Source organism: Heloderma suspectum, chromosome 2, assembly GCF_057233095.1.
Source record: "Heloderma suspectum isolate Gila_16-S chromosome 2, 16-S_ref, whole genome shotgun sequence".
NCBI lineage: Eukaryota > Metazoa > Chordata > Lepidosauria > Squamata > Helodermatidae > Heloderma > Heloderma suspectum.
Window position 1 is genome coordinate 229,787,940 of NC_139459.1, and position 18,761 is coordinate 229,806,700.

Sequence of the window (18,761 nt, forward strand, 5' to 3'; positions counted from 1 at the left end):
TTTGTCTTTCTGCATATTTATAAACATTATTAAATTGTCCTGATTTTACACACAGAATCACTGATTGCTTGTGATGCTTATTACAGCAAAATTGTAATATTTTGGTTTGTTATTATTTCTTAGAGGGAAGACAAAAAGCTTAGCAGTACCTGCATTTTCAGTGCTTTTGATCAATATTATGGTTTGGAATATAGCCTCCTTCATAATTTCGCCTTCTTTGATCTTTTCTTGCTTTCTGTTATTGTTTTTTGGTGGCTTGCGTTGGGACAGCAAATGACATTGCCAAGTGATGGTGTCAACTAGGTGGATTCGTATTGCTGCTGTTATTGTTTTTGCTCAATGGTTCATCAATTTCACTTAGTTCATTTGATTACTTTATTCCACAAGATGACATGTCAGTAACAAGTCTGATCATCTGAATTGGCTAAATATGATGGATACAAACATTGTTGTGAAGTCGGGCTTTGCCATCCAGAAATCCTAAATAAACAGCATCTCTTAACTATGAACTTTTCCCTCTCCACAATACCTCTTCTCGGGTGGTGGCCGATTTGGGCCCTGCTTACATTTTCTTCTGTGAAATAATCTGTTTCCTGAAGCCAAATACCAAAGCTATGACAAATAAGAGCATCTGTGCAAGTGCAGAGCTTCTACACTCCAGAAGCTAGAAGCACGTGTACCAAGATACAATCACAAAGCAGGGAACCCCTGAATATTTCTCAACCATTTTCTGACTGGGCTATGTCACAGGGGATGTCTAGCGGACATGTTAGCACAATGTTCTGGGAATCACACCGGAGGTCAGACTCGGTTCCAAGAAATCTTTGTCCCGTTTATGTCCAGATGTCTTTTTGGCCTTTATGAAGGTCCATGAAAAGCATCATCCTTGTTTTCCCCCAAAGATCTTTCTGTTTTACATTTGACATGCAAGGGGAAATATGACAGGCTTTCATAAATTCCTAAAAATCCAAGAGATGATGTCTTAGAATCTTTAACTAGGCATGCTGGGGAAAGCAGCTTTAAGTGTAACCTAAGTTGAATCTACACATTGCAGTTATACCATTATCATACTATTATCATAACTATTGGTACACATGACACCAATGGGCACCAATAATTATGATAATAGTATGATAATGGTATAACTGTTATGTGCAGATTCAGCCATAGTCTTGTAGAGCAATACTAGGCCTGAGGAGTAAATTCACTGCCTTGTGGCCTCGCGTCCCTTTATAGAAACAGAAAGCTCAAGCCCTTACCCTGAGGAGACAAGAGTGAAAAGTTGTTGGGGAAGAGACCACCTGCCAGAATTGAAGGTCCAGAGCATCACCATATGAAGTGTAAAAGTTCTAAAGGGAAAGTGACTGGTTGATCCTTTCTTGGACTCAAAATTGTACTAGATGTAATCTGGGTGGAAGTGTTTGAAACTATTGGCTTCTCTAGAGCTTTAAGACATCTGCAGAACGAGTGGATTTTTGGCATCAGTATGACTTCTTTGTAGTGTTCATGTAGAGAAACCTTTAGTTTACTGAATTTATATTCAAGGAACAAGGGCTGCAGCCCCTGCTGCAGAAGTGCATAGATGACAGAGAGCAAAGGGCAAAACATTCACAACTTTGTATTTGTGCTTTCCAGAGCAGGAATGATTTTCTCCTCTTCTTCTTTTCCTTTTCCTTTTCTCCCTTTCTCTTATCCTTCTTCCTCTGTTTTCAAGAAAACTGCGGACTAATGCCAGGACGTCAGTACCATCATATATGTTTGTGGATGGACCATAAGATTCCAGGAAACTGGAACCTAGGTTTTTTTAGATAACTGGAAAAATGACAATATTGAGGCTGCAATCCTAGGCACACTTATAAGTCCCATTGTATTCAGTGGGGCTTACTTCTGACTAAGCATGCACGGGACTGAGGTGCACATGAGTTTGTTTGCAATTTATGGATTTAAAACCCTACTAAAACTCTTAATGCAAAATAAATCAGATGGCTTGCAGGGGTGGGGTGGGGGGACTCACTGTGGTTGCAGGGCATTCAGGATTTTGCCCCAAGCATGATAAATTAGCAAAGGAACTGAGGATGTGGAATGACCTGGGTGGAGCCTGGGGGAGAGATAAGGGTATTTCTATTACTAGGTATACAAAGGATTAGAGTACCTGATGCAAAAAACAACAACAATGAAAACTTTAAATCAACAAAGATTACAAATGAGAAACTGTAGCTTGTTTGTGATTCTGAGGGATTTTGTAAAGCTGCTCTATAAAACACACCAAATGGCAGGAGTGACTGAAGTGTCATAGTGACTTCATGATTTGGAAGTAATGTTTTCCAACTGGGTTACAATAATTTTAACTGTAGGTATTATTGATTTTAAAAGTATTTTAACAATTGGAAAAGCATTGCTTCCAAGCCATGAAGTCACTATGACACTTTATCTTACCTCAAATTTTACTGCATGCATTTATCTTCTTTTGATAGTATAATTCAGAAATGCTTGTTTGCTGTGGCAGTGATGTATTATAATGTTGCAGGCCCTTTGTCAATGTATCTTGATAATAATAATGATAACAATAATAAATTGTTGTTGTTGTTTCTGCTGCTGCTGTTGCTAAATGTGCCAGTGTGGTGTAGTGGTTGGAGTACTGGACTGGGACTCGGAAGGCCAAGGTTCTTGTCCCCACTCAGCCATGAAGCTCGCTGGGTGACTTTTGGCCAGTCACTGACCCTTAACCTAACCTACCTCACAGGGTTGCTGTGAGGATAAAACAAAGAGAAGGACCACGTAAGCTGCTTGGGTTCTTTGCAAGAAGGAAAAAGGGCAGGCAATAATAACAACAGCAGCAGCAGCAGCAGCTATAATGAACTTTGCTTTTAAGACTGTTGTGGCCATTTGAAAATAAAATGAACTTGAGCACAGCATATCTGATATGGAGATATCAAAATGGTGTGCAAATACCTCGAGATCAAAATATGGGTGTACTTAACAGAAAACTGGATGAAGGTTTGGTCTAATTTCTTTTCATTAAGGAAGCCTCAGACCTCTGTGCATGTGAGAATGGCAGCAGCTACTGCTTCCAAGGTGAGCAATGATGGTTTGCTGAAGCGTTACATTTTGGCCGAGAATATCTGGAACAGAAATTTAGGAGGAAGATTGGCATTCTTAATTAAAAGTTTAGCCTGCATTAAGCCAACTTGCTGCCTTTCCACATGCTAAATTCCACTGCTCCTCACCAGGTTTACATTGGCAAGTGGAACGTGAGTGCATTCATGGTTCATATCATTCATCATTTTTTCATCAAAAGCATGGAAATCCTTTCCCCTGTGTGCAGAAGTTTTACAGCAATGCTATAAAACCCGAGAGGGGCTCTGTTTCAATAGAATTACATTAGTATCAGTAGCCTGGCAAATATCAGAGCTGAAATTAATCAAAGGGGCTTACAGAACCAACTCCACATACAGTGCATAACAGAACAGGCTTACAGAGGAAGGTGATCTGGAGCTTCCCTATCTACCTCACGCTTTCAATAAAGGAGATGTGGGAGGGATACAGGGAAATCAAAATAAAGCGATGCTGTACTTAAGAGGAAGCAAAAGAGGAGAAGTGTCCTGTTTCATATCCTTCCTGGGGAGCTCCAATAATGCATATTTTGTACAATGGGGCGTGGCACGATTACTGGTACAGACCCAGTTGAGGCAGCAAGCCGCACATTCTAATGCAGCATCTTATGACTGCCATAGTCCACACACACTCCATACTGTTTTGCCTTTTCATAGAGTTCTGTATGTGTTCATGTATGCTGGCTGCCCTACAGCACATCCAGTCCTTCAACAGAACAGGCTGGTACCTGAAGATGAAGCCATTCCTGAATCAATAATATATATCTATTTAGTCACACAGAGGAATCGCTCTGTATGAATGCATTCTGCCAAACAGAAGAGATGAAGAGAGGGAATAGGGCTTCTCACTTTGAAGTACGCTACCTGCACAAGACTTCCGGTGGACAAGAACGGCTGATAAGCAGCAGCTGTTTCCCCTCTACCTTTGATTTCCTTCATGAAGGGACCTGCAATCTTAAATTCACCCCCTTAGAGACTACTAGAGATACGTCATGTAAAACAAGCAATGGGTTATTTGAGAGTTGTCTAAACCTCAAACAACCGCTCCTGCCTGGGTTCGCATGCCACAACAAGCCATGGCAAGCCAGGCGCCCATAGGCGCCAGGCACAACATGACAGCCCCCATGGGTAAATAAGCCATAGTGGGCTGTCACATCATGCAAACCAAGTCAGTCTGTTCATACATAGATCTCCAGCTGGAACTGGCTCTGACATTTTCAGCTGGAGCAATGCAACCGCATCTCTTCTGTGCCACAGCCTTTCTGCACTGATTAATAAACTTTTTGCCAAATATATGTTGCAATAATAAAAGCATGATAATATTTTTAGAAGTGAGTAGTGCCTCTAACTAGGTAGTAGACCATAAGCATCCTCCCTCTCATGGGGAACTTCAACTGAGGGAGAGACATAGTGAAAGGAAGGCCAGTGGTATCCTTATACTAGTACTACTTGCTGTTCATCAACGCTTGATGGTTGGTCAGTATTATTATCATCCCCATATTGCAGACTGAGGGGGAGCAAGGGGGAAATGACTGTGAGGAACAGTTGCTTGCCTAAAGTTACTCAGTATAAGGGTGAGGCAAAATTTGAACGGGGGATTTCCCAGCTCACTTCTCCCACACACAACTTCATCTGTCTTATAATAAGGTCCTATGAAGCTGCCTTAAATTCAGTCATGCCATTGGTCCGTCTAGCCCATCAACTAGGGGTAAAGAAAGGGATTCAGAGATGACAGCCTGGAGTACTGAGTTGCAGCAGGGGGGATATCAGGGTGGCGGGTGATATAGCTTGGTAGCCAAGCATACACGCATGCTGCAGACAAATGTAAAATAATGTGCAGATGCTCAGATACACCTAACATATTGTTACAAGACTCATTAAAAGAGATACTTAGTTTTGCTTTAACGTGGAAGCCTTGTTAGAAATTAAGGCTCTTGCTGACATGGGGCAGGGACCGCAATTAGGATGGGGGGAGAGAGGGTGAAAACAGGAGTCTTGGATCAGGCCTTAATCACGCTACCACTCCAATGCTAACACAACAACTCTTTCTTGCTTTAATTTATGAGAATCTGATTTCTATCCCTCTTCTCTCACCAAAATGCTTTCTTGAACCACTGGCATTTCATTTCTGCATTTGACCACCCAGTAGCAGCTTGGCTCCTTTTACGCTTCCAGGCTGTGCCCTGGTAGGCCTTGGCATGATCCCAACCCTGCCACTTCATGTGATATCCCTACTCAATCTGTCATCTCTTTTCCTGTTGTGTGGCTTGTTGCCAAGCTGCAGTAATGGGCTCATCATGCTTGCTAGCCTAGCAATTTTTTTTAATTTGTTTGGTATTGGGTTCTCCATATGGTAGAGAATTGAGGGAAACCAGCTAAAACTTTCTTTACAAAAAGCTAGCAGTACTGACGAAATTTTCAAACAAGTAACAAGGACGCATTATTCTCTCTGACTTAAAGTAATCTCTTTTTTTTAAGCGGGGGGTGTCTTTCTAGCACCATTTTAGAGTCATTAAAAATATTAACCATTTAATTCATATTTTGTTTCCTCCTATTAAAATGCTCACATTATCATCCATTCCACTGATTCTTTTGCTTCTATGGGTTCTATCCTGATTTTTAAATAAACCTGCCCAAATAAGAGGTTGTGTGATTCTCTTCTACCCATTTAAAAGACATGGAACTTAAACAATAAAAAATAACTGTAGCCCTGTTCATTTGTCATTCACTGATAGAGCTTTTAAAGCAAATAGCTCTTCATTTATCAGTTTCTCTTATAAAACTATAAAGTGTTATTTTCAGAACAAAATCTGAAATTAATTTTCATGTTTCTACCAACTAGGACTTAAAAAATTACACTGTAACAATATTAACATGTTTTAAGATGATGCTGAAATTTGACAACTGACTATGTATATCCACTGTATATATGGTTAAAAAGGAAGGAAAAAAACCTTAATGCAGATGTGTAAGTAAAAATAAATAAATTTATATAACTTCAGGGTCAAACATACTTCTTAAAATCAAGTAACTCAAATTGCAATCCTATCACCTGGGCATAGGTCTCAATGAACTCAATGGGGCGTACTTATATATATATAGGATTGTGCTGTCAATCTTTCTCTTTTCTTTCAGCAGTGAATTATTGCACATTCAGAAATACCAGCTCAGGTGGTATGGTAGAGTGACAGATGGGAAGCACAAGGATGAGGGAAAGCAGTTTAGCACAGCATGTCTGTTAGAGTGAATGGATGAAATTGCATTGTTATATACAAACTCCCCACATAGATTCTTAACAGAATGGCAGAAGTTACAGGTTCATACCAGCCAACATATACTTGCAAGAATGATTAAATCTGCTGCATGCTTACTTGGCAGACCACTACATCACTTTTACTATCACAAGGCATTGACATTTTATTAGGCGTATTTGTTTAAATGTATTAAATGCAAATGAATCAGCATAAAATGGTTAAAAGAATCAAGTCTTACAGAGAAACATTCTCTGGTATATAGGATGGAAGGTGAGTTGCTGGTAAAGCTGATGGCAAATGCAATAAGTGGGTTAATTTTTTAGATCACGTGATATTTCTGGAAAGCCCAGCCTGGTGGAAATCAATATTGTTATCAATGGAGAAATGGCTGAGACTGTTAGATGGTAACTTTTCACAAACCTATTTTAGGCCAAGTGTTTTTAAATAGTCTAAAAACAAAACATAAAGAACCAAATACATGAGGGTACTAGATTGACAAGAGTAATGTTTGACAAAGTTTTTCCTCAGAGGAATCCGCCCTCATGCAAAATACCAGATTAGTCAGTTTGCATTACATAACAGAAAGCAACCACAATGAACTACTGCTAAATAGGGTTGAGCTGCTACAGAGGCAGGGGCTTCCAGCCAGTAAACTACTATGTCATTCTCTACAGTAAACTACTATGTTATTTAGCCCACATGGCTAAAAGAAAAGAAAAATCCACCAGTGTGTTGCCCTTACACTCAGGAGTCAAGAGAACTTCATATACTCACCCATTTACTTTAACAGAATTTAATATTTTCCAGATATTTGGCATACTCCACAAAACAACTGACTGAATGTAAAGGAGATAAGCATTTAATTGTCTATCCCTCAGTCATCCATCCCTGTGTGGTAGAACAAGACACCGTGGTCTGTGTTTTACAGTGGCTGCCCCATTGCATGGAAATTATTCAACTTGTTCTGGAGGGGGTTGCACTCCCCCTAAAGGATCAGGTTCGTAGTTTGGGGGTGCTCTTGGATCCAGAACTGGCACTTGAGGCACAGGTGAACTCAGTGGCACGGAGGCTGGTATACCAACTACGCCCTTATCTGGACAGAGATAGCCTAGCTACAGTTATCCATGCTCTGATAACTTCTCGTCTGGATTACTGCAATGCGTTATACGTGGGGCTGCCTTTGAAAACGGTCCGGAAACTTCAGCTGGTCCAAAATAGGGCAGCAAGATTGTTAACAGGGACTGGCCTGCGAGCTCATATTACGCCAGTACTTTTCCAGCTGCACTGGCTGCCAGTCCATTTCCGGGCCTGATTCAAAGTGCTGGTGTTAACATTCAAAGCCCTTAACGGCTTGGTGCCAGGTTACCTGAAGGATCGCCTCCTCCCATATGTGCCTGCCCGGACCTTAAGATCATCATCAGCGGCCCTTCTCCGTGAGCCCCTGCCAAAGGAAGTGAGGCGGGTGGCTACTAGGAGGAGGGCTTTTTCTGTTGTGGCACCCCGGCTCTGGAATGAGCTCCCTAGTGAGGTTCGCCTGGCGCCTACATTGTACTCCTTTCGGCGCCAGGTGAAGACCTTTTTATTTTCCCAGGCATTTTAGCTTTCTAAATTTTTATCTTTGCTGTTTTAAATCTGTATTTTAAACTCCTGTACTGCTGCTAGGTTTTATTGTGGTTGTATTGTTATATTGTGGTTTTAATGTTCTATATATTTTAAATTGTTTTATTGTGTGTTGTTTGGTTTTAGTTTTTGTGAACCGCCCAGAGAGCTTCGGCTATTGGGCGGTATAGAAATGAAATAAAATTAATTAATTAATTAATCAGACTCATAGAGTCATGAGCACTGGTTATGTTGGGAATGGGCATTTGCTTCACTTGGCTATTGGCCATGTTTTAAATGCTGATCCACCTTGCACTAGCCACCACATGATCCTGGCCTATCCTGGATAACTTCCTCTTGCTCGATTTAAAACAACATGAAACTATTGCACAAACATGACATTTTTTCTCAAGGAATAAAATCAAATCAATGCCATTGTATACAGTCTATTTAGATTCTAAGAAAAATTATAATAACAACAATAACAATAATTGCACACCCATATATTGATTTCTATCCTGATAACAGAAAAAGAACAAGGGTATTATTATGTCAATGGAAACTTCTATGGGGCACCCTTGAGAACCCTTTTTTGGTGCAACCACTTTGTTAAGCAAATTAATGACATTAAATCTACTGTGATGAGACAATGAGCAAATATTCAACAGGCACTTTGGGTTCAGCCTTTTTGCAGTAATTCCTTCTTGTCTCATGTCTTGGTTTTGACTTTTTATGGTGAACTGAGTTGGTTTTGCGCTGGTAGTTTTCACCTAAAGGACCCACAATTTTCTATCATCCCTACAGCACTTTGCTCCTGAGATCCACCTAGGGGCAAACAGAGTTGCATTGATACTGATTAATTGTGTTAAGAAGCCACACAAAATGAATAGTCCAGGCTCTAGAAGAATGAGCAGACAATAAGGTCTAGTTCTCAGAAACACAAGTGAGGTAGTAAATCTGTTTCCAGGCTCCACAATGTCATTATAGATGGTGGTGGGAGGACTGAAAATTTATGCAATACAAAAATTCCCTGCACATAGAAAACTAGGTATCAGGGAAAAGCTGAGACTAGAACCCTTCTCTGTGGCATCTGGTTTTCTTTGTGTACTGTGTTGAGAATATTCTGTATGGAATATTTTGTATGTGATTCAATCACATGAGCCCTCACCTGTGATCTAAAGTGGTATAGCTGAGAAACAGGTTCATCACCTCATCTGCCTTGTATGACACTAGGCCTATGTAGAGAGGAGAAAAAGCCAGGGTATACATGCTAAAAAGCCCTCTCTCCTCAGCATGCAGCCTGTGAAAGAAAACCTGTTCTAAGACTCAGCCAAAATCAATTTTTTCATATAATCTTATATGAGCTTCCCAGAAAGGCTTGCCTGGAGCCCATGTTGTGCTCTTTCTGGTGCCAAGTGAAGACCTTTTTATTGTCCGAGGCATTTTAGTCTTTTGGCTATGTTGTTTGAAATCTGTTATTGTATTTTAAATCATCTGCATTCATGCTAAGTTTTATTTTGGTTTGTATTTTTATACTGTAGTTTTAAACTTTTCTAATTTATATTGTATTTTATTATGTATTTTGTGTTTCTAATTGTTGTAAACTGCCCAGAGAGCTTCGGCTATGGGGCTGTATAGAAAAGTAAGAAATAAATGAATACATAATATGAAACTTTTGGGTAAGTATGTAAAGAATGGCAGGAGGGAATGGAGACTAGATGTGTTTGGGCTATGGAAGCAAAATGTCAGGGAAGGGTTGCCCGGTGCAGGAGACTATGTAAGGCACTGAAACCCCATTGCTCATATGTTTTCAAACATTTCTCCACATTAAAAGAACGCTGAGGTTCTCAAAATGCTTAATTCCAACACTTAAGAAAAAGTCCTTTGGATATGTGGAATATTCATGTGAATCATAGTCTTTTTATAGCAGGAAGCCAGTCAACTGGTTGGGAAAATAGGGAATTCCCTATTTCCTTCCTGAATATGTCCTTGGTCCCTTTGTGTTAACTGAATGCTTCTTTTCCTCTGAATGTCCTGGTTCTAGGCAGTACTAGAAGTATAGCATCCAAATTCATGAAGTCCTGCCTTTCCCAAGGTACTGCCATGACATACATGAGCCTTTCCCAAACTGCTCCTTCCAGATGTTTTGTATTTCAGCTCCCATCAACCCAGCCAACCTAGCCAATGATCAGGAATGCTGGGAATTGAAGTCCAAAACATCTGGAGGGCACCAGGTTGGTGACATGCTCAAGTTCCTTGAAGGAAGCAAAGGCCTCCTGCAAGATGGCAAAGGTCACAAAATAATACTCAAGTGAGTCTAAGGCATTAGGTTTGCTTATGATGGAAGTACTGAGGAAGAATGCAGTAGAGTTCTCTTTGAATATCTAGTGATTCTGTTTATTCCGTGCAGAGATCCTGACCATGCAATAACTTCTGTGTAAAATTCCATCTCTGTGAGTCTATAAATGGAGGCGAGAAAGGTTCTCGCAGAGTGCTGCAAGAAAATACTCAAAGGGTCTTACCTCTCTTTCTCTCTGCATGTCTCTTGTCCCCTCATTTTCTACTAGGAAGGGCACTGTGTGTTCAGCTTTCTCTTTGTTGGTTGCAACCTTGTTACTTGGTCTGGGACTCAACCTTAAATTAAGTGTCAGCTTTATTACCAAACAGATCCACTCAGTGATTCTATGCTCTGCTAACAGTTTACCAATGAGAATGTTATTCCCCTCAGGAAGGCAGAGCCGCTTGAAAAATATTAAAATGGTTGTGTCAAAGTTGCTTCCCTCCAACGCAGGCTTGAATTTCTTTGGTCTTTCTGAACTGCCTGCTCTTGTGGATTCCGAACCTGCCAAGTAATGATGTCAAGCAATCTTTTCATTTCCCCTCCCCCTTTAGTGCCCACATTCAGTGGTGTGGCTGTTTTGCCCTCCCTGCCCCCCCGCCCCACTTGCTCTCTGCAGCTGAAATCACAGTTTATTCAAAGGGTTCAGGCTGTTCTGAGTGGCCCACATTAGTTGGGCATGTTTCTTTTCTATGAGATGAATGAGTTGGGTGCACAATACATCTGCCTCCCACAGATACACTCTTAGCTGAAGCACAAGGCCCTGCCCTAGCAAAGAGACAGAGTTTGGAGAGCATAAACAAGGTCACTCTATATGGCTGCAATTATTCCATGAATTTCAAAATTTGGCTCCTGTTGCCATATTCCTGAGAATCTCAGCTTTCAGTTTTAGTCCGCTTGGTTCCAAATATAACATTTTATATGCGTAAGCAACATCTGCTAAAAGCACTGAGATTTGTGCGTATCATGTGTGTGTGTGTGTGTGTGTGTGTGTGTCTCAGAGGAGCTTCCAGTGGGCAAGGCTCTTGCCTGTTCACAGTTCCCTGTCTCTATACACAAAATACATTCCAAACTGCTTTCCTTCACCTACCCCCCTGCCTGCCAGTATCCCACTCTTCCTTCCCTTCACTTTTGTATTCGTTTGCAGTTAGGATAAAGAATAGCATGCTTAACTATAGTGCGGGTGGCTCTATCTTGTATAAGATATTACCACTTCTGCTGGTGCTGAACAGAGTTTGCATCTAATACATCAAAAGTGATTCAACATAACATAAAATGGGGGGGGGGAGTAAACGAGGCTTTTGAATGTGGCATTGGAGAAGAATGTGTAACAGCTTAACAGAAAGGAAAGAGTTGACTGAATGGAAAACTAGTCAAGTAATATTGGATAAGATTTGAGAGGGTGATGACTGCAACCAAACATTAAGAAAGTATGTTCAAGTATGACAGGGCACGTTCTAAGAAATAATGGATTTGTTTGAGATACGATTCAAGGGAACTTAGAGAAAAAAGGGGAAGAAGTCTACCTACCCACTCCATAAAGCAAATCTTTTTTAATAAGAGAAAATGTTGGAGACATATGATGCCTTGAAAAATCTTGCACAAGACAGAGACCAGTGGAGAGCTGATGGAGACAGATGTACAGACTGAAACGTGAAAATAAGATCATGCTCATTGTGAACATCATCAATTTGACTTCCTGGTTTGTAGAATTTTGGTTTCTGCAGCTGCACTGCAGCGAGCAGCACGTGCCCTTTATTTGAAAGGGCGCTGATTGCCACCTTCACCCCTTTGTGATGGTATGGTTCTGCCTGCACTGAAGACTACCTCATGTCCACTTAGCGCAGTAGCCATTTCTGTTGCTTACAACATATATTTGGTCATCTACTTCTTCTAGCACTCTCATGTTAGATGCATGCCTTATGTGTGCATATCTGGTTATTATCGATGGTGCCATCTGAAGAGATTTGGTGAATGGGCATGATAGACAGGGCTTTTTCTATCATAGTGGTGTAACTCTGGAATGCTCTCCAAAATGAAATTCATCAGGCTCCATTTTTCGGTCTCTTTCACCAGAACTTGAAGACATTTATTTCGACAGGCTTTTAATGTGCAACACATAATAGCTTTATTGCTTCCAGTTGTAATGTGTAACTTCTTTTACCCTGGCTGTTAGGTTTTGTTTTTGTTTTGTATTTTAGGTGTTGCTTGTACTAAGGGTTTTTTAAATTTATTTTAGAAATTGGTTTTGCATTTGTACTTTATATTATGTTCTATGATTTTATGATTAAGCTGTACAGTGCTCTGGGTTTTTTTAGTAGAAAAGCAGGATATAAATATATTATCTTGACTGCCCCTAATGATTTGTGGGCATGGTTTGGTTGCCATTTTCTTTCTAGGTCCTGTTTCTCCCCCCCCCCAAACCCTTCCCCCCCCAGTTAAAGAAAAAAAAGTCTGACATTGTTATTCAATTGCACATTTCTGCATCATAATCATCCCCAGTTTTAAATAAGTTTATTTTGCTTTTGTAAGATTTTCCGCATCATTGAATGATGAGCTGTTTGATGAAGGACATTTTTAATTTGTTTTTATTTTGTCTGGAGAGTAAAGCTGTTTATATATTTGGGGCGGGGTGTGTGTGTGTATTCTGATGTGTGTGTGTGTATATATATAGTAGATCTGTGTCTATGTATATTTGCAAAAGAAATAGTCTTTGTCCTCTCAGATACTAAGCCTATTGAATGGAGCCCAATGTTTGCTGGTATGCACACCTGTGGAAAGGGGAGGGAAGGCAAGTTTTTGTTTTTGATGTAAGAGGCCCATTTGCTGATCTGAATAACCTCAACAATCCATTCACACCTTTGTCTTTCGTCTCTTATGTTTGAGGTCCCTTTTCCACGTCTTTGTTTTTACTTGTCTAGTCACACGTGTTCTGAATAGCAGCTCCAAGCCATTCAACATTTCTGTATGTGTGCCTCTGCTTATGTGCTGGGGGGGGGGGGGAGGAAAGAAGGCTGATAAGCTGTGACAAGTTGAACAAAACAGACTTCTGATCTTTTTTCTTTTAAAAGTCCTGAAAGCATTATGATTCCTTGGACATTGTGCATAGTCCAGACAAGTGGAGCTTTCAGAATTAAACTGCCCAGATCTCCTTCCCCTAATAGCAGTGTCAGGACTAGCTTTCCAAGTCTCACACTGCTAAATTATGTACCTTCCAAATGCAGCTTCAAAAAGGGGGGAAATGGCTACAGAAGTGGGAAACCTGGAGAGGTTTGAACAGCCCCACATATCTCCCATTTTAGCGGGGCAGGGGGAATCCCTTGTGCTGCTCCAATTCTCCTGCAGCCCAATAGGCAAAAATTGGGGCAGAAAACAGGGCTGTTTCTTTCCACCAGGAGTAAGATTCTAACTGTAGCCTCTGACGGGACTCCCACAGAAAACCCTTTTACTCCATTTGCAGCCTCCACTGATTTTCTCCACTACCTGTGAATCTTTCGGCTCCTGAACGGAGGGACTGGGAGAGATCGTTGTTTGGAGCACAGAAGTGGGGGAAAGTTGCTGCTAGTTGTGAGACTGTCAGTCACGCAGCCATCAGGAGCTGAAGGATGGAATCCTCCGCAGGAGCTGTGAGCCCTGATAAACAGCTCACTTGGGGGCGGGGGTGTTACTGTGGCCTAGGATCCTCAGCATGAGAATCAATCAAGGCCTAGAGCTTCGGCAGCAGCACCCAAAGCACAAAAGCCTTCGAAGTGCAATGTTCTAAGAAGAATAGCACCTCAAGCTGACAAAGGGTGTTGTGCTACTTATTTAAAAACAAAAAAAATGTTCTGAAAATGTTTGAGCTTACACATCTGGATAAGCTCTAAGAAGTAAAGAAGACTCCAGGGTCCAGGACTTACAAAACAGCCTCTCCTTTGGCATCCACCATTAGATAGCTAGGTCTCTTGCTACATACCAGACAGAAGACAGAAAGACAGACAGACAGACAGTTGTGGGAGACTCTTAAGTATCGGGATTTTAAAATGCCTCTTGCCTCACCAAATTTATAGAACCTTTGCCCTGCACACTACTCCTAATCCAAAGTTTTGCATACGCAGAGCACTAGTTCATGTCCAAAAGCCTCGACACTATATGCTTCTTACTTCAGACCCTTTCTTGAAGTGTTGTACAGCTAAACTGCACAGATGCTGCCAGATGTATGGGTGGATGTGTACAGAATATGTGACAGATGTCTTTAGTGTCAGTTCCTGATAGATAACCAAGTAATACCAGTTGCTGATAGTATAACCAGATATATCAAGCCTTGTTTTTTTACCAGAGCCATAAACAGCAGTGGGGACACAAAGTAGGCTGTCTGTCTTTGTGCTGCCTTTAAAAAGAAAAAGCAAGCCATACACATACACACCATGAGTGTGGCTGTAAAAAAGAGGTAAAGGGGGTCAAAGGATTAAATGCAAAGTCATATGCTACAATCTGTAATTTTGAAAATAAATAGGCTGGAAGTCAGTAAATCTGCAACCCTATGCACAGTTACACAGGATTATGCAGCACTGAATGCAGTGGAGCTTACAAGCTTTTCTATATGAAGCATTTATTGTTTTCTCATCATTCCCTGCTCATGGTTGTTTACAGGTTCTTTAGATGGTGTCATGACACTTCCAGTTTTGCTTCTGTTTTTAAAGAGCACTTTTGGTGAGTTCTTTTTAGAACAGGGAAAATGCAGTATTAATCCTTTTCACTTATGTATTTGTGCTGTTCTGTTATACCACAGTGACACCTTGAAGTTATGTAGTGGAAAAGCAGGAAAGGGAACACTCTTAATGTAATACTTCAAGCTCAATTCTGTGATGAAATCGAAAGTAGATACAGCAGATTAACAGCCTCGTGCAGAAAAGCCCTATGTCTGAGTAAACACGCACAGAATTCATCTGTAAGAAGAAAAACACCTGTAGATATGGCAGAGGAGGGAAGAGACGAGTAAACCAGATGTTTCTTTTTCTGGTGGTGCTCCCTGATGCACCTACCTTTGCATGCTTTCCTGTGGGTGATTGGTTTAGTCATGTCCCGATAGTAGCCTTCCTTACAGTAGTGACAGTGACGACCTGCTGTGTTGTGTCGGCAATTAAGGCAGACACCTCCGCTCTTGCGACCTGATAATTTGTAGAGTTCCATATTAAAGCGACACCTTCTGGCATGCAGGTTGCAGTTACAAGCTGGAAGGAAAGGAGAAAAAAACAGAAACATTGCTGCTAGTGACTCGTGGCTCTTATATGATAGATAGCTTTACTCTTGGCATAAATGATGCATGTCCTGGGTCCATCTGAACAGACCTGAACAGACCAGAAGAGGCACTGGGCATGCCTGGAGCCAAAGGTAGGATATCATTCAGCATTGCAGAGAGCAAAAGGTCCTTGTTCTGCAGGTGCATCATCACAGCTTGTTTCAGTTGTCGTGAACCACTAACAACAGACACAACCCCTGGAAGGCCTCATGGAAAGCGGTGTCCTAACACTGAATCTCATTATATTTACGAAGAGCAGGTATAAAACTGTATGGCTCACTATGGTGGCTAGGGGAAGGTTCATCATGAGAGAGAAGTTTTGTCCACCTCTCTATGCATGCCAGGTATTAGGGAGTCTAAGGAAAGCAAAGAGACTTCCAAAATATTATCTGACCTTTGCCAGCTCTGCCCACAGTTTCATTGTCCATGTAGTCAGTGACCAGGTTCACATGTAACACTAAGCCATGGTGGGTTGTTAGCCTTGTCAATGTGGCTTATCCTGACGTCTGAACCTGGCATGGGAAATTCAGTGTGGATTGTTTTTCATGGACAGGCCACCCTGAGAACCCATGAGTTGTGGTAGGGTTGTTGAGGATAGCTTGATCTCAGGGTGGCTTGTCGTGATGTCTGAACCCAGCAGTGTGGCTTGTCCGAAGCAGCTACACAGCTGCTTGGCAAAAGCAGCAAAAAAGCCTATGCCACTCTTCACAACATCATAAGTGCCACCAGCAGCCTCCCTTGCCACTGACCGCCCCTCCACTGAAGCTGAATTGCCACTTTGGAAGGTTCACTCATTCGCCACCTTTTTTAAAAAAAATGGTGCTTCGGGAGTATTAAATGGGATCATATTTTTAATTGTTTTTGCCAGTCTTTTGCTAGTGAGCACAGATTCAGCTATCCAATATGTGTAGTCTTGCCTTGCCAATTTCCTGGTATGTTACAGCTGTTAAAGGGAATGCTGAAGCAGAGTAGGTAACATACAAGAGAAGTGACAAGATGAGACTGCATATAGGCTAATCTGCACACATTTGCGAAGGACTGGGGAAAAAACAATACTAAGGGAAAGTATGAGCCCCTTTGCGCAATTTAGAAGCACTGGAAAGGTGAGAAAAATGTGAGAGAAGTGCTCTGAAAAGGAGTGCCAAAGGGGTGCAGCGGGGGACAGTACCTCCCAGTTGGCAATGCCATTCTCCAGCTATTAGGCCTCTTGAACTGACATCCGTCGGTGTCTTCTCCCTTTCAACACTTCCCCAAGTCTCACTGAAGTCCACAAGTGGGGGTTAGAGGCTTCCCACCTGTTCGCAGCTCCTTTTCGGAGCAGTTACTGCTGGGGTGCCTGCACTTCAGCGCATTTGTGCAAATCTCCCCGGCAATTAAAAAAAAAATCCTTTAGAAGACGGCTGCACTGCAAGCCCCTGGAGTAACCCCATAAATCCATAGTGACCCTGGTCTTAGAGACATCCCCTCTTCAAAACATTTCCTAGGTTTGGTGGGGGAAATATAAGAAATACATTGCACCCTTCTTCACTGCACCTCCCAAAGCTAGATATGAGGTAGGGGTGGGAAACGAAGGCATCTTTAACATCTTGCTTCCATCTCCTCCCTCCTAAATTTCCTGACTTCTGTTTCTTGATCAAACACCAGCGTGACAGCATTGGAGTATGAGAATTCAGATGACTGACTTTTATGTTTATTCATTCACAAGATTTAGCTAGCTACTAACATACTTTACATACCCCTTTGAGAGTGATTCCAGTACAGTGAAAGGTTAAATAGTTTACCTTCTATTCAGTACAAGTTTATTAATCCCTATCCTATATTAATCTGTATCTTTAACTTTGGGTTATTTAACATGGAATGTTCTCACAAATACATAACCTAGACTAGTATTACCAATCCACCCTTTGAATGTTCTTGAGAACACTGGTAAAAGCCACCTAATAATTTAAATCAACCTGATTCTGTAAACAAAAGAATGGTCAGGTGTAGTAAGGGAAAGGGGCATTTTATTTGTGTTACATGATCTTGTGATCACTTCACATGGGTCATAAAATTCCAAAACTCTGTTTCCTGATTACCGATACTCCACAATACCACATACTAGCATATGCCCCATCTTTCTATTGTTTTTAACAAGGGCCTGATCAAAACTTCAGCTCTCTTCTGCTGTCCCTGAGAACTGGCAAGAAACAGTCAGGAAGGCTGTTTCCCCAGAGAGGCGTACTTTGCAAAATATTTTAGAGGTTGGTGTCCCCCCCTTGCTTTTATTTGCTTTGTGCCCCTGAACAATGCATAGACACAGTGCAAATCCACATCTGGATCTCTTGGCTTATCATGAAGGTGTTGTGGCTCATGGTTCGTCACCTTGCTTTGGAACAGAAAAACCCTAATCCCTCGTAGTTTCCTGTGTTTACCTCATGCTGCTAGTTGGAATTAAAAGTGTGATATGTGCTCAATTATCAAATTTCAGTCCTGAAAATTAAAATGTAGCTCCTTTTTACTTTTCTTTTTTAGAGATCACAACTCTAATGTTGACTGCCAATACGTTCCTTACTGGTGTCCTAACACTTATCTGTGTGTTTGAGATTAGGTCAGCTGAGCGGAAAGAACTTTTATTTGTTTGGCTCTTGTGATGCATTCTGTTTTTCTTTCCCTGTATTGTGAAGCCTGCCGAGTCTGGTGCAGGGCTCTTCAGTTCCAAAGTAGTAAACCAGCCAAGTGAAATAAAGGTAGTTTCTTTAGCAAAGGAAATGTTCCCCAATATTAAATGTTTAAAAACTGCTCCAAGCATAGGAGGGGGGGGGGGAATGTTACAACCTGCACCAATAAAAAATGTTGATTTATCCTACAGCACAGAACTAGGGGGAAGATTTGTCAATTGCAGAGTAAATGTGAGTCAGTTACGCCCCCTCCCCCCTTCTAGGTATAGAGCAGCACTAGCGTATTGCTCTATGCCATGCTACTGTACTTCCTTAGCAATCCCACTACAGCATCTTCCATTTCAGTCACTCAACCAAACATTCTGATCTGGAGAATCAGACCTTGGAGAAAAAGGCTATAGGCCTAGTAAGTTTATATGGCCTACTACTTTAAAGCAATGCATGATAATCTATATGCAACTGGTGGGATTCAGGATCAAAATGCTGACAACAATCTCTGTGGAGATTCTACAGTGC

The 18,761-nt window shown here is 41.3% G+C and overlaps 1 protein-coding gene across 1 annotated transcript in view; it reads right to left on the reverse strand.

Moving 5' to 3' along the window:
- Positions 1–18,761, reverse strand: part of NTN1 (netrin 1) — a 187,527-nt gene that overhangs the window by 51,014 nt on the left and 117,752 nt on the right. Inside the window, exon 3 of the mRNA XM_084838360.1 lies at positions 15,329–15,517. Coding sequence (XP_084694486.1) covers positions 15,329–15,517 — 189 coding nt within the window. The remainder of the gene's footprint in view (positions 1–15,328; positions 15,518–18,761) is intronic.